A 13,965-nucleotide genomic window follows, 5' to 3' on the forward strand; every position below is an offset into this window, starting at 1 on the left:
TGATTCTTTCGCCTTAGCCTACCAAGTAGCTGGGACTACAGGCGTGCACCACCTCGCCTGGCTAATTTTTTGTATTTTTAGTAGAGACAGGTTTTCACTGTGTTAACCAGGATGATGTCTATCTCCTGGCTTTGTGATCTGCCTGCCTTAGCCTCCCAAAGTACTGGGATTATATGCATGAACCACTGCACCTGGCCCAACTATTCCATATTTTAAACCACTCTGTTGTTTGAATTACACTTTCTAAATTAGGAGTCATATTAAAATGTACATTTATACAGTAGGATTGGTTTTAAAAATACTGTTTTCGGCTTAACATATTAGTATTAGTGAAGATAATTTTAGTATTTTAATTATAAGAGCTCCCGTATAAAAAAAGTTAAGAAGCTATTAATATTATCACATTGTGTTTTTACTTCATCAATCGTAAAATATCACGAATGAAAAGATCTTAAAATAAAAAGTCTTATCTAAATGTGCCACAAATCATGTATTTCAGGGTTGAATGTTTAATCAAATTACTCTTTAAAATTATGAAACATAATTCAATAAAACATTGGTGGATTTTAAAATTTTTATTATTAATTTGTATTTTTAGAATGTGATGCTGAAGATAAAACCTTATTTACCCTTGAAACTTTGAAGTTGTGCCAAGCACTCATAACTCTGTAATATTTTTAAGAATTATAGCTTAGCAGTTGTGATACTCTAGCAACAATTTTTTAAAGTTGAATATTATAAAAAGCTTAATAGCCTGCCATTTTATTTTTTAAATAGTTCATTGTCTTCCAATAAAACTTTTAAGTGGGAAAATCATACCTCAAGCTTAGTAGGACTATTACCAACTTTTAGGGGAAAGGAGATAAACATAATAACATAAGCAATTTATTTTATTAATGTGCTGTGAAGAAGTAATAGAATACCTCAGATACTACTCTTCAAAATTGGTACCATTTATAAAAAAAAAAAAATTAGTGATTAATTTGGAAAGAAGATTTTTATGGATCATGATGGCCAAAATGTGTAATAACTTATATGTTGGGATAAGAATATTGTTTTGGGGGATATAATTATTCAGTATTGAAAACTATATATAACAGGGATTGGTTCTGTTAGGCTGTACTAGTAGGGGTTATGCTTATAAAATACAAGATTTGATTTCCACTTGAAGGAACCAGAAGAAAAATCTGCTGAAAATTTAGTTCAGTGAAAATGATTTAGGTTATAGAAGACTAATACTTTATTAATGTAATAATTAAATACACATATTAAATTTTTTGTTCCACTTGAGAGATTTGAATTGTAGCTCCTACCAGTACCTCAAATACCCGTTGAATTTTAGAGAAATCTTCTGCTGTATCTTTCTTCAGAGTGGCTTCTGATTCCCTGGATAATGATATCAATCACAAGGCCTCTTTTGAGTGATTTGTCACAGGTTAGGGTCCTTTGAAAGCAGAGATTCCCAGCATAGCCTAATATCAGGAACAATTTGGAGCCTTAACTGGTAGCTAAATATTCCTATTGGGTTTCTTAATGACTCCCTTCTATAATTTCCTTGGTCAGAAGAACTATAGGCTGCATTAGGACACTTTTTTACTTTCAGAGATGCTTTTAGTGAAAGAAAGAAGAGAGGCAAGAGACTGAATCAAGACCTCAAAACGTATTTTATAGCAATGGAAATGTGTACTGATTGTGACCAGCGTTGAATCCTCAGTTTTGTGATACTATTTTATTTTCTGCTGCCATTTGCTGCTTAGCATAAAGTGTTAGAACGTCTTGACAGTTTGCTTAACTCTCAGTTAAATTGGATATGGAGAACAGGTTTGAGTTAAATACAGTAGAAATGAGGAAATAAGGAAAAATGTTGTAGAGTCACTATTTCATAGATTGTTACTATATGATAAAGACAACTGCAGATTACATTCTGTACTCTAAGCAATTTAATACTTACTTAGTAAGTTTAAGATAAATCCTGTCAAGCTTGTAACCCCCCAATGCAAATATTAAAATTTGGTTTAACTACTGTTTTCTGAATATGTCTTTGGTGTTCAGTATTATGTTGTGATAAATGCAAATACATAGGATATGGTCCTATGTATTTGTTACAAGTTTGGAAAGAAGAAACATATTCATATGATAGCTGAGTAATAGAATATATACATAAATACAAACACACTGGTTTGGGTGCAGGAGAAGGGAACCACAAAACTGTTAGAGAGGAAGGAGGATTGAGAGAAAGAAATAAAGGAGAGTAAATGAAGAGAGAGAAAACAAAACATTCCTCACTCAAAATAAAGTCTGCTGTTCAATATTTCAAATAAAATGCATGAAGAAATTAGTACTATTATTATAGACAGAAAAATCAAGAATCAGGACATGTCATTCACTCCAGATGAAAGTAACTGTTCTTAATAATTTAATAAAGGCTTAAAATTATGCTGTGGGTGATCAGAGTTAAATGAAGCCTTTCATTTAAAAAGAATAAGAAATTGGGAAAAATAAAAACATACATGAATAGATAAATATGATAAAGAAAAATTAGAAATCTTTAAGATGAAGAAACATAGTTATTGAAATAAAAAATACAGTCAGTAGCATAAACTTTAGACAGGGACAAAAAGATAACAAATGTGAAAGCATAGTTAAGAAAAAAGGAGAGTGAGTTGAAAGTTTCCTATATTCATATATTAGGAACTCCAAAAGAAGAAAATGGAAGAATGGTGCAGAAACAATATTTGAAAATACAATTTTTAGGAATTTTCTAAAATTGAAGGAAGACATGAGTCTTTAACTGGAAAATATGCTTTGAATACTGTCAAGGATAGATAAAAATAAATCAACATGTCAGCCAATTTTGCTTGATCTGCAGAACTTCACAATAAGGAGACAATCTTAAAAGGCGTCACAAGGTGAAAGGACAGATCATCTACCGCAGTAGATGGTAGTGTCATTGGATCTATTCTTTCTTTAGTATTAGGTTCTTTTCTGTGTACCATTGTGGTGGCCTCCCACTGTGGGTGGTGGGGGAAGGAATTGTCCTGTCATTAACTGAGTTCAGCTGTGTGGCTTGCTTTCACTGGGATGTGAACAAACATGACACAAATAGAGTATTGACATGGGCTTGTAGTCAGGGCTTGCGCTTGCACTTCTGCCATTGCTATGAGAAGAATGTGCCCAGGCTAGCCCCCTGGTCCTAGGAGGAGGATGAGAGACAGAGTTGTGTAGATGAGCCCCTCTAGATCAGCCAGTTTTTAGCCAACCCACAAATCTGTGGTAATACATTATCAGCTTTTTAAACCAAGTAAAGCACACATTCTCTGTTTATTATACCTACTCTGTTCCAGGTGAACTCCACAAAATAAAGCATTTCCTTCTGCATGATGTTATGAAACCCAGTCAACCATCCCTAACCAGCACTATTGAAATAGCACTCTCCCCATCCCTGCCTGGGTGCTGTGGAGACTATGGGGTGGAGCCCTGTTGACTAGGCCCAGAGTGCATGCAAGGAACCCTGTGATTCACCCTCCCTGTGCACTAAATGGACAACAGCAACAAGGCAGCACCCCACCTTATCCCAAGCAGAGTGTGGGAAGAGGATTATAGAGAGGAAGGAGCCAGAGAAACGGATTTCTAAACTATGTATAAGGTCCTAGACACCATTCCCAGAGGCCTATGCATGAAAGCAACCAGAATTAACATGGCAAAAACTTTGAGAACTGAAACATGATGTGGCATACTGCCCAGGTTTCAGACTGGCCTCTGAGTAGTGCATAAACAGGGCAGTTCAGAACAGCAGTGAAAAGATTTAAAAAAAAAGAAATTGACATTTGAACTACGGGCCATAGAAGCAGGCCGAGATGTGCATTCTGGACATAAACAGGGTTCACAGCCTGCTAAAATATGCCTAAATAGAAACCAAAGTCTTATAGTATTCAAAACATCCAAATATAACCTAGAATTACTTGTTATACCAAGAACCAGGAAAATCTGAACTTGAATGAGAAAAGATAATCAGTAGGTTGGTGACACACCAAGATGAGAGGGATGAATGAGTTATCCCATAGGATTTTAAGTCAGCTTTCATGAAAGTGCTACAGCAAGCAATTGTAAACACACTTGAGATAAATGAAGAGGTTGGAAGTCTCAGCAAAGAAATGGAAGATACACAGAAGAAACGACGGGAAATCTTAGAGCCAAAAATCAAATACTAGGTGGCTCAATAACAGAATGGTGGTAAAAAAGAAGAAGATCCATGATCCCAAAGATAGGTTAGTAGGAATTATTTAGTTTGAACAACGGAGAGACAATAGATTTCGGGAAAAAAATAAAAAGAACAGTGCCTCAGAGACCTGTGGGAAAGTACAAAAGTTCTAACCTTCCTTCCATTGGAGTTCCAGAAGGAGAAAGGAAAAGAGTATGAGGCAGAAAAATACTTTGAAGAAGTAGTATTTGAAAATGCCCCAATTTGGCAAAAGACAAACCGGTAGATTCAAGAAGCTAAATAAACACCAAATAAGATAAATCCAAAATCCAGGCTCATTGTAATCAAAATTTCTGAAGCCTTAAGAACCCCACTCCTCCTGACAATGTCATAAAAGACTCTTAGTGAAACAACACGTTACCTTTAGGATGATAACAATTTGACTGAAGTGAGTGCCTTATCAGAAGCCATGGAAGCCAGAAAGAAGTGGCATAACATTTTTCAAATGCTAGAAGAAAAGAAATGTGAACCCTTCTGCAGCAAAAATAACCCTTCAGGGATTAAAGTAACATAAGGACATTTTCAGAATGAAACTAAACTAAGAAATTTATCCCCAGCAGTCTTGCTCTCAAAGAGTTGCTGTAGGAAGTCTTTCAAACAGAAGGGAAGGGTTAAGAAAACTTGGAATATAAGGAATGAATAAAGAACAGCAGAAAGGTTGAATATCTGAGAAGACTTTTGTCCTGGGTGTTTAAAATTGTGTTTGACATTTGAAACAAAAATTATAACATTTCTGAAGTAGTCCTGGTATGCAGTAATGATATTTAAGACAACTCTTTCATAAAGAGGGAGAGAGTAAAGGGATATAATTTTTGGTAAGGTTTCTGTATTCCACTTGAAGTAGTTAGATGTTGATACTAGTAGACTGATAAATTATGTATATTATAATCCCTAGAGCAAGCACCAAAAAACTATAACGAGAGGCTTAAGAAACTGTAGATATTTTAAAATATAATAGTAAAAATTGCTCAAGTAGCCCACAGGAAGGTAGGAAAGGAGAAACAAAATTAATGATAAAATGCTAGACTTAAATCCTAACATTATACGTAAATAATTACATTAAATGTAAATGTTCTAAACACATCTGTTAAAAGATTTGCAAAATGGATATAAAACCACTATGATCCAAGAATATGCGTCTATAAGGAAATCACAGTTATTTATTTATTTAGCTGTTGCCCAAGCTAGAGTACAGTGGTGAAATCTCAGCTCGCTGCAGCTTCGGCCCCAAGCAGAGCTTGAAGTTCAAGTATTCTTGTGCCTCAGTCTCTCGAGTAGTTGGGCTTACAGGCATGCACCACCAAACCTGGCTAATTTTTGTATTTTTAATAGAGATGGGCTTTTACCATGTTGACCAGGCTTGTCTCAAACTCCTGACCTCAGGCGATCCACCCACCTCAGCCTCTGAAAGTGCTGGGATTACAGGCATGAGACACCGCAGCCAGATGCAAATCACTTTCTTATAACGACACATTATGCTAAAGGTTATCTATTAAATAATCTGCAGCAAGTCTCATACTTCATGGTGAGATTACAGAAGCTTTCCCATTAGAATTAGGGACTAAACTAGAACGTTTCTATCACTGCTTCTATTCAACAATTGAAAAAAGGAAATAAATAATGGAATTAAAAAGGAAGAGATGCAATTGGGTTTTTTGGATTATTAGAAAATCTAAGAGAACCTACAAACTTAAACTGATGAGAGTTCAGCAGAGTTACTGGATGTAAAATTAACGTGGAAACTACCCATTTGTCTAGTAAAAAGTGAGTTTGAAAATGTGATAGCAGTAAAGATACTATTTACATTAGCAGCAGTAGCAACAAGAGTTGTAACTAAGAACATGTTTATTAAAGATCTGTAAGATTTTTTTTTTATGAAGAAAGAGAGAAAGAAAGAGAAAGAATAAAAAAGAAAAAGAAAAAAAAATGAAAGAAAGAAGAAAAAGGAAGAGGGAGAGAGAACAGGAGTGTTGCTTTATTGCCCGGGCTAGAATGCAGTCTAAAAATGGGTATGCCTGTAATTATGTTTAATAATAGAGACATAAAAAAAAAAACGAGGGAAGAAAATAATTAACAAGCAGCCAACCAATATTTCATTTAAACCTGTAAATAGGTGTGATGTACTGATAAGAGTGTATATTTTATGTATTTAAAGTGGAGAGTTCTATAAATGTTAATTAAGTCTACTTGTTCCGGATCTGAGTTCATGTTCTGAATATCGATGTTAACTTTCTGTCTCATTGATCTGTCAAATATTAATGTTGAAGTCTCCCACTATTATTGTGTGGGAGTCCAAGTCTCTTTATAAGTCTTATATATCTGGGTATTCCTGTATTGGGTATGTATATATTTACGTTGTTATATTGATCCTTTTATCATTATGTAATATCATTCTTTGCTTCTTTTGATCTTTTGTTCCCACAGAATTGGCTGCCATTCTGAAGTCTATTTTATCAGCAAAAATTGCAACTCCTACTTTCTGTTTATTTATTTTTGCTCTCCATTTGGTTGGTAAATTTTTCTCCATCCCTTTGTTTTGAGTCTTTGTGTATCCTTGCATGTGAGATGGATCTGGATGTAGCATACCAATGGGTCTTGGCCTTTTTTTGCCTGTCTTTGGATTGGGGGATTTAGTCGATTTAAATTTAGAATTAATAACAATATATGTGAGTTTGATACTGTCATTTAATGTTAGCTGGCTGTTTTGCCCATTAGCTGATGCAATTTCTTAATTATGTTGATGTTCTATTATTTTTTGGTATTTTTTAGAAAGGCTGATACTGGTTGTTCCTTTCTATTTATAGTGGTTTTTTTCAGAAGTTCTTGTAAAGCAGGCCTGGTGGTGATGAAATATCTGAGTGCTTGCTTGTTCACAAAAGATTTTATTTTTCCTTCGCTTATGAAGCTTAGTTTGGCTGTATGTAAAATTCTGGGTTGAAAGTTCTTTTCTTTAAGGATGTTGAATATTGGCCCCCACTCTCCTCTAGCTTGTAGGGTTTCTGCTGAGAAATCTGCTGTGAGTCTGATAGGCTTCCCTTTATGGGTAACCTGACCTTTCTCCCTGGCTGCCCTCAGTATTTTCTCTTTCATTTCAACCCTGGTGAATCTGGCAATTATGTGCCTTGAGCTTGGTCTTCTTGAGGAATATCTTTGTGGTGTTCTTTGTATTACCTGGAGTTGAATATTGTCCTGCTTTGCTAGGTTGGGAAAGTTTTCCTGAATAATATCCTGAAGCGTATTTTCCAGCTTGGATTGATTCTCTTCGTCACATTCAGGTACACCTATCAAACGTAGATTAGGTCTTTTCACATAGTCCCATATTTCTTGGAGACTTTGCTCGTTCTTTTTTATCCTTTTTTCTCTAATCTTGTCTTTTTGTTTCATTTCATTAAGCTGGTCTTCGACCTCTGATATCTTTTCTTCTGCTTGATCAATTCGGCTATTAAAACTTGTGCATACTTCGCAAAGTTCTCGTGCTGTGTTTTTCAGCTCCATTAATTCACTTATATTCCTCTCTATATTGTGTGTTATTGTTAACATTTTGTCAAACCTTTTTTTCAAAGTTCCTAGTTTCTTTGCATTGGGTTAGAACAAGTTCTTTTAATTCCCAGAAGTTTCTTATCATCCAATTTTTAAAGCCTGCTTCTGCTAATGGAACACAGTCTTTCTCCATTAGGCCTTGTTGTGTTGCTGATGAGGAACTGTAATCCCCTGTAAAGGGAGAGGCGTTCTGATTTTGGGTATTCACAGCCTTTTTAGGCTGTTTTCTTCCCTTCGTTATAAATTTATCCATCTGTGGTCTTTATAATTACCGTCTTTATAGTTGGCTTTCTGAATAGACGTCCAACTTGTTGATTCCCGGCGCTAAAATCTGAGCAACCCACTGCTCCAGCCAAAACAGCGGCTTTAAGATTGATGGTGCTTTTCTGACTCTGCACCGACAACCGCTGCTCCAAGGCAGCGGCAAAACCGCCTCACCGGCCTCAAGAGTCGCGCTGGCAACACGTGGGGCTCCTTCGCTGGGAATCTCCTGGTGCGTGAGCAACAAAAATTGATCTGAAAGTGTGGCGTCCTCTCGTTCTCTGCGCTTTCAGTGGGAGCTACAATCCCGAGCTGCTAGTGATAAGCCATTTTGGATCTCTCTGCCAAGCCTGGTCAACATGGTAAAAGCCCATCTCTACTAAAAATACAAAAATTAGCCAGGTTTGGTGGTGCATGCCTGTAAGCCCAACTACTCGAGAGACTGAGGCACAAGAACACTTGAACTTCAAGCTCTGCTTGAGGCCGAAGCTGCAGCGAGCTGAGATTTCACCACTGTACTCTAGCTTGGGCAACAGCTAAATAAATAAATTACTGATTTCCTTATAGAAGCATATTCTTGGATCATAGTGGATCAAAGATCTGTAAGATTTTAATAAAGAAAATTTCAGAGCAGAATAAAGGAAGACCCAAATAAATGGTGCAGTATACCATCATGATCTTGGATTGGAAGGCTGAATTTCATAACAATGTCCAAATTAATCTACAAGTCCAATGCATTTCCATTTAATACCCTTTCCCTCACTTTATAGGGAATGGAACCTACAGTTTATATTTGCAAACAAATATCCATAAAGAGTTAAAATACTCCTGTATAGGGAGTAGTTGGTGGGTGGGGGACAGGAGAGAGAGAATTCCAACTATGGTAATTAAGTTGGGATAGTAAGGGCACATGTATAAAGATCAGATGTGGCATTATAAATCAGTGGAGTTAGGGAAAATTTGGCTCTTAAAAAAAAAAAAAAAGCTAAGTGTGCTGGCATGTGCTTGTAGTCCCTACTATTCAGGTGGCTGGCACAGGAACATCTTTTGAGCCCACAGACAAACACACACTGGTTTGTGTCACCTGAGATGTTGCAACAACAACTAAAAAGAAAACATGTCAATGGGGTAAGCATGGACTAAGTAAGAATGTTACCAAGATTATTGGTTATTCACGTGATAAAAATGAAAATAAAAGTAGACCTTGACCTCACTTCATGCTCAATGATTAATTTCAGTTAGATTAAAGAAATAAAAGTAACATGTAAAACTTTAAAGACTGTGGAAGAATATATCAAAGAATAGGAAAGATTTCTTGAACAAAACTCAGAAGCCTACTATAAAAGGAAAGATTGACAGATGTGACTACATTAAAATTAAAACACCTTCTCTATGTAGGAGATGTCATAAACAAAAGGGAGAAGATGGGCTACAGACTAGGAAAAGATATATTCAACTCACATAGCTTAGAAAGATTTAGAATCCAGAATATGTAAAGAACTTATTAGGTCATTTTGAATTTAATGTTTGGTTTAGGTTTTTAAAATAATGCTTATTTTTTATTTTAGTAGAAGAGGTAGAAGTAGAAAAATTAATTTATCTGATTTTATTTTATAAATTATGATAGTTAATATTTATTGATAATGTGCTACTATTTTTATACTTTGTTCTTTAATACTTTGATCTTTACAGCAACTCTGAATGAGATGATATTTCTGTTATACCTACTTTACAGTTGACAAAACTTAGACTGAGGGAGATTAGATATTTTGCCAAAGATAACACTAATTTGGTCTCTGTAACACCAGAGTCTGTAATCTTCTCAGTTGTGCCACAGTTCTGGTTAAAGATGAGAAAACTGAGGCTAGAAAATTTCTGGAGATGTTATATGATGAACTTTGCCTAACAGTCATTGTCATTTGGAGCCAGGATGTTTAGATTCCACTTTGGTTTCTATTGTTTATGAAGTACATGTCATGTTTTTTGCTTTGTTTTGTTTTAGTATAATGCTTCATCCCAGCAGCAAAGAGAAATAATTAAAAGTAGGAGCCTGGACAGGCGACTGCAAGAGCCAATAGTATTAACAAAGTGGAGACACAGCACCATTGTATTGGACACTAATGACAAGGTAGGACTGTTGAGATTTTTGGCAAGTTCTTTGCATTATATTGTACAATGAATTATAACTATTTGTACTAATATTTTATGTATTTAATAAATATAATTTGCTAAAGCATTTGATTTTTTTAAACTAATTTAAGCTCTTGATCTGCATGTATGTTGAAAGGTTTCTACATTATTTTTTTCTTTAACCAAATTGCATACTTTAGTGACTACATATTTGTGTATTTAGCATCAGTTTGTCATGAAGTAGGTTTTGGTTGGTTTTGTTTTTTGCACAATGGACTGACTTATCTGTGGCTTACTGATGTATATACCTTGATACATTTGATCCTAGTAGATGACAGATTTTTCTTGCTTACCTTATTTTAAAGTCACATTTCTGTTATCCTTTGTCTTCAGTCTCTAGGAGATTTCATAGGGAAGACGTTTAATTAATTTTCTTCATCCCAGGGAATATTGGAATTGTGTTCCCTTTGTTTCTCTAAATGCTCTCTGCAGAAGGCAATTCTATTATCAATCTGATAAGTCACGTTCTCTGTTTATAGGGATTAATTTTAATGCAAACATTAGAATGGATATTTTAAATACTTCTTTAGAAGTTACTTATTCACAGTGTGGCTTCATTTGGGGGATAAGTTGGGAACTTAGTATGAATTTGCAGAAATTTTGGCATACTAATGTTCAAATGTGAAGGTTTTTTAAACCATCAGACTTCTTGTAGCATGATTAACAGCTTTCCTGTAATTTTTGTGTGTGTTCAGGAAAGTAGTGAACCATCCCTAAGGCGTATTTCATGATGTTTAGATACTTTCAGTCCTGAATTATGATAGTTAATATTTCCTTTATAAGTAATCTCAATTGATCGGTCAAAACAAGTGTAATATTTTGGTGCTACAAGTGACTATAAAATTGGTCTTTGTTAAATTTAAAGGTAGAGTGGAGCTGTAGAAACAACCTTCATACATGTGTATTAGCGGGACTAATAGAAAACAATGAAAGTAGCTGACTAGTTTCTAGTTTGTATTTTGTAAGGTTCTTGTCTTGAATGTAGAGACTACATTAAATGAATGGCATTCTGGAGTCTGTGCTATTGAAGATATGCTTTAAAATGTATTAGTGTTGAGATTAATCTAGGTAAGTAAGATACTTAGAGATTTCTAATAGGAAAAATTCATTCAACCAAGAACCAGATTACAATTCAGGATAAATAGGAAGCCACCAAATACCATATATACTGTTCTAAGGCAAACCATTATTGAACCAACTCCACCACCTCTTCATACTGAAACAAATAGGATGATTATTTTGATGATTTGTGCCTACAATTTCTTACTCCTTTTTCTTCTTTTTCAACATCAAGCAATCTTACTCCTTTTAAATCTCTTGATTCATTTTTAAAAATTAATTTTCAGCCAATTGCTTTAAATAACTTACATGCAGTTCTTACCACATTTCCTCTTTCATCTCATTGTCCCAGAGTTGCAAGAATATGATTTTTCTGAGACTAGAGATTTATTTATTTTTGGTAGAAATGTCTTTTTAAATTACCCGACCTCTTCCCCCCACCCCCCCACAACCTTACCCTTTGCAAACGGATTCATAAGTTTCTTAACATAAGGCAATTTTTGAGGTTTTGAAAAAGGCACTGACTACTAGAACAAACTAGCTAATATGTGATAAGGGATGAAATATGTATAACTTAAAATGTAATCACAGCAACATAATACAGATGCTCTGCAGCTTATGATGAGGTTACAACCCAGTAAACCCACATAAGTTGAAAATATCATAAATGGAAAATATCACAAGGTGAAAGGGCACGTAATACATCTAACCCACTGTACATCACGGCTTAGCCTAGCCTACCTTAAATGTGCTCTGAGCATTTACATTAACCTACAGTTGGGCAAAATCATTCGGTAACATGGTATTCTGTAGACTATCAGTTGTTTACCTTTGCAGTCTGTTTACCCTGGTAATCAGGTGGCTGACTAGAAGCTGCGGCTAGATGCCTCTGTGCAGCATAGTGAGAGAGTGTCATATTGAATATTGTTAGCCCAGGAAAAGATCAAAATTTAAAGTATGTTTTCTAGTGAATGTCTATCACTTTCCCACCACTTTAAAGTTGAGCAGTCATTAAGTCAAGGACCATAAATTGTATAGCAAATGTTATTACGATGACATAGGTCCTAATTCAGTTGGCAGATAACCTTGGAGGAGTAGGTGTATGTATGTCTGTGTGTGTGTGTATGTTTGAATGCATCTGTTTGTTTCCGCTTTTTTTTTTTTTCTGTTTTTACTAAAACCATTATTCATAGATATTAAGATGTATATTTACATTCATATGTCTAAATATAGATAAATGTATACATGTAAAATTATTTCTTGTTTACAATAGTTATAATTGTTTTATATACATTATTACTTTATTTGTGGTCTTTATTTCTGTGGGACTGAATGTGCTGTGAAAAATATCATAATTATCAGTCATTTTATTCCGTTACTTATTTTCTAGTTTATGGATCGTCAGCTCTTACCTCTTTCTCATAGTATTTTACTATTAGGCAGTCCTAGGAATCAAAAATTGATCTGATGTTATCAGAAAAAATACTTAAGTGAAATTTGGACCTTAAGTTAAAGTTTTTGAAGTTTTTTTATTTGATGTGACTTTAATATTTTCTCCATTAATAGTGCCTTGTTTGATTGATTTATAAGCTTATGCTTTCAAGGGTTTCCATGTAAACTTTCTCTGCTACCTAGTTTCTATATTTACAAATTGTGTAGGATCTACACCTGAAGACGTTTTTCCAAATGAATAAATGTTGAGTTAATGGTTTTTGCAAGTGTTACTTACAACAGATTCCTAGGTTGGTTGACAGTACCTTCTCCAGTTTTATAAACATAGTAAACTAGGATGATACATATGTGGAGACGAATGTTCAAAGGAACTTTTTGGTTTGATAGAAAAAATTGGTAATGGTATATGGTTTTAAAAATTCTCTTTTTCTGAAATTATTCAAAACATCTAGGGAAATGGAGAAAATTTAAGTGGAGGTAGGCTGTTGCTACCAAAAATAACTGTTCTTCAGTCTTACCTTCCATGAATAGTCCTGTCAAAGTAGTCCTATCATTTGTAATAGAAATCATATTCTGTGTTTTAATATTGACAAAGCAGACTGCTTAAAAAACAAGCTATTGGTTTGCTCCTATGATACTCTTGTAGGCTTAGATATTAGAACTTTTTTTCCTGGGGAGTTACTAATCTTTAAATCTTAGGTTTCTTTCTTGAATTTAAAATATCTTATTTCCAAATTTTAGCAAGTTTTCTATGAATTACCTTACATGCTAATAGCAGTTTCTTATATAGCTTTTGACTAAAATTAAATTCTCTTTCTGGCATTTGCCAAGTTATTTCTGTGACCTTGCCTAATCCTGTGTATTTATACTTACCATACCAAGAGCAAGTTAGTATCATGTTTATAACATATTTATCCAGAAGTGTTTAGGTTTTACTTATTTTAAATATGGTTAGTTCAAACTGATGTAACATCATGATTCTAAGGCAGCATGCATCATTTCATTTGAGTAATTCCATGTGCATTACTTAAATGTAACTATAATTGCTATAAAAACACCATATTTTATAAACCTTTTATAACGTTTATAGTTTTAAAATCCATACCCTGTTAGCTTTGGAGCTGAATATAGATGGAAAATAACAAGGAAAAAATTTGTTATTCTCTCTTACTAAGCTCTCCCACTGTGAGTAGAGGCAGAAA

General features: G+C 34.5%; 1 protein-coding gene across 8 annotated transcripts in view; it reads left to right on the forward strand.

The window, feature by feature from the left end:
- The window catches only part of ARHGAP12 (Rho GTPase activating protein 12), a 123,595-nt gene that overhangs the window by 76,505 nt on the left and 33,125 nt on the right, over positions 1-13,965 (forward strand). For all 8 annotated transcript variants that reach the window (XM_032259680.1, XM_032259682.1, XM_032259684.1 and 5 more), the window contains one exon: positions 10,065-10,190. In XM_032259680.1, coding sequence (XP_032115571.1) covers positions 10,065-10,190 — 126 coding nt within the window. The remainder of the gene's footprint in view (positions 1-10,064; positions 10,191-13,965) is intronic.

The sequence above is a fragment of the Sapajus apella genome, unplaced genomic scaffold, assembly GCF_009761245.1.
Source record: "Sapajus apella isolate SASKATOON/1434 unplaced genomic scaffold, GSC_monkey_1.0 scaffold111, whole genome shotgun sequence".
In the NCBI taxonomy this organism is placed as follows: Eukaryota; Metazoa; Chordata; class Mammalia; order Primates; family Cebidae; genus Sapajus; species Sapajus apella.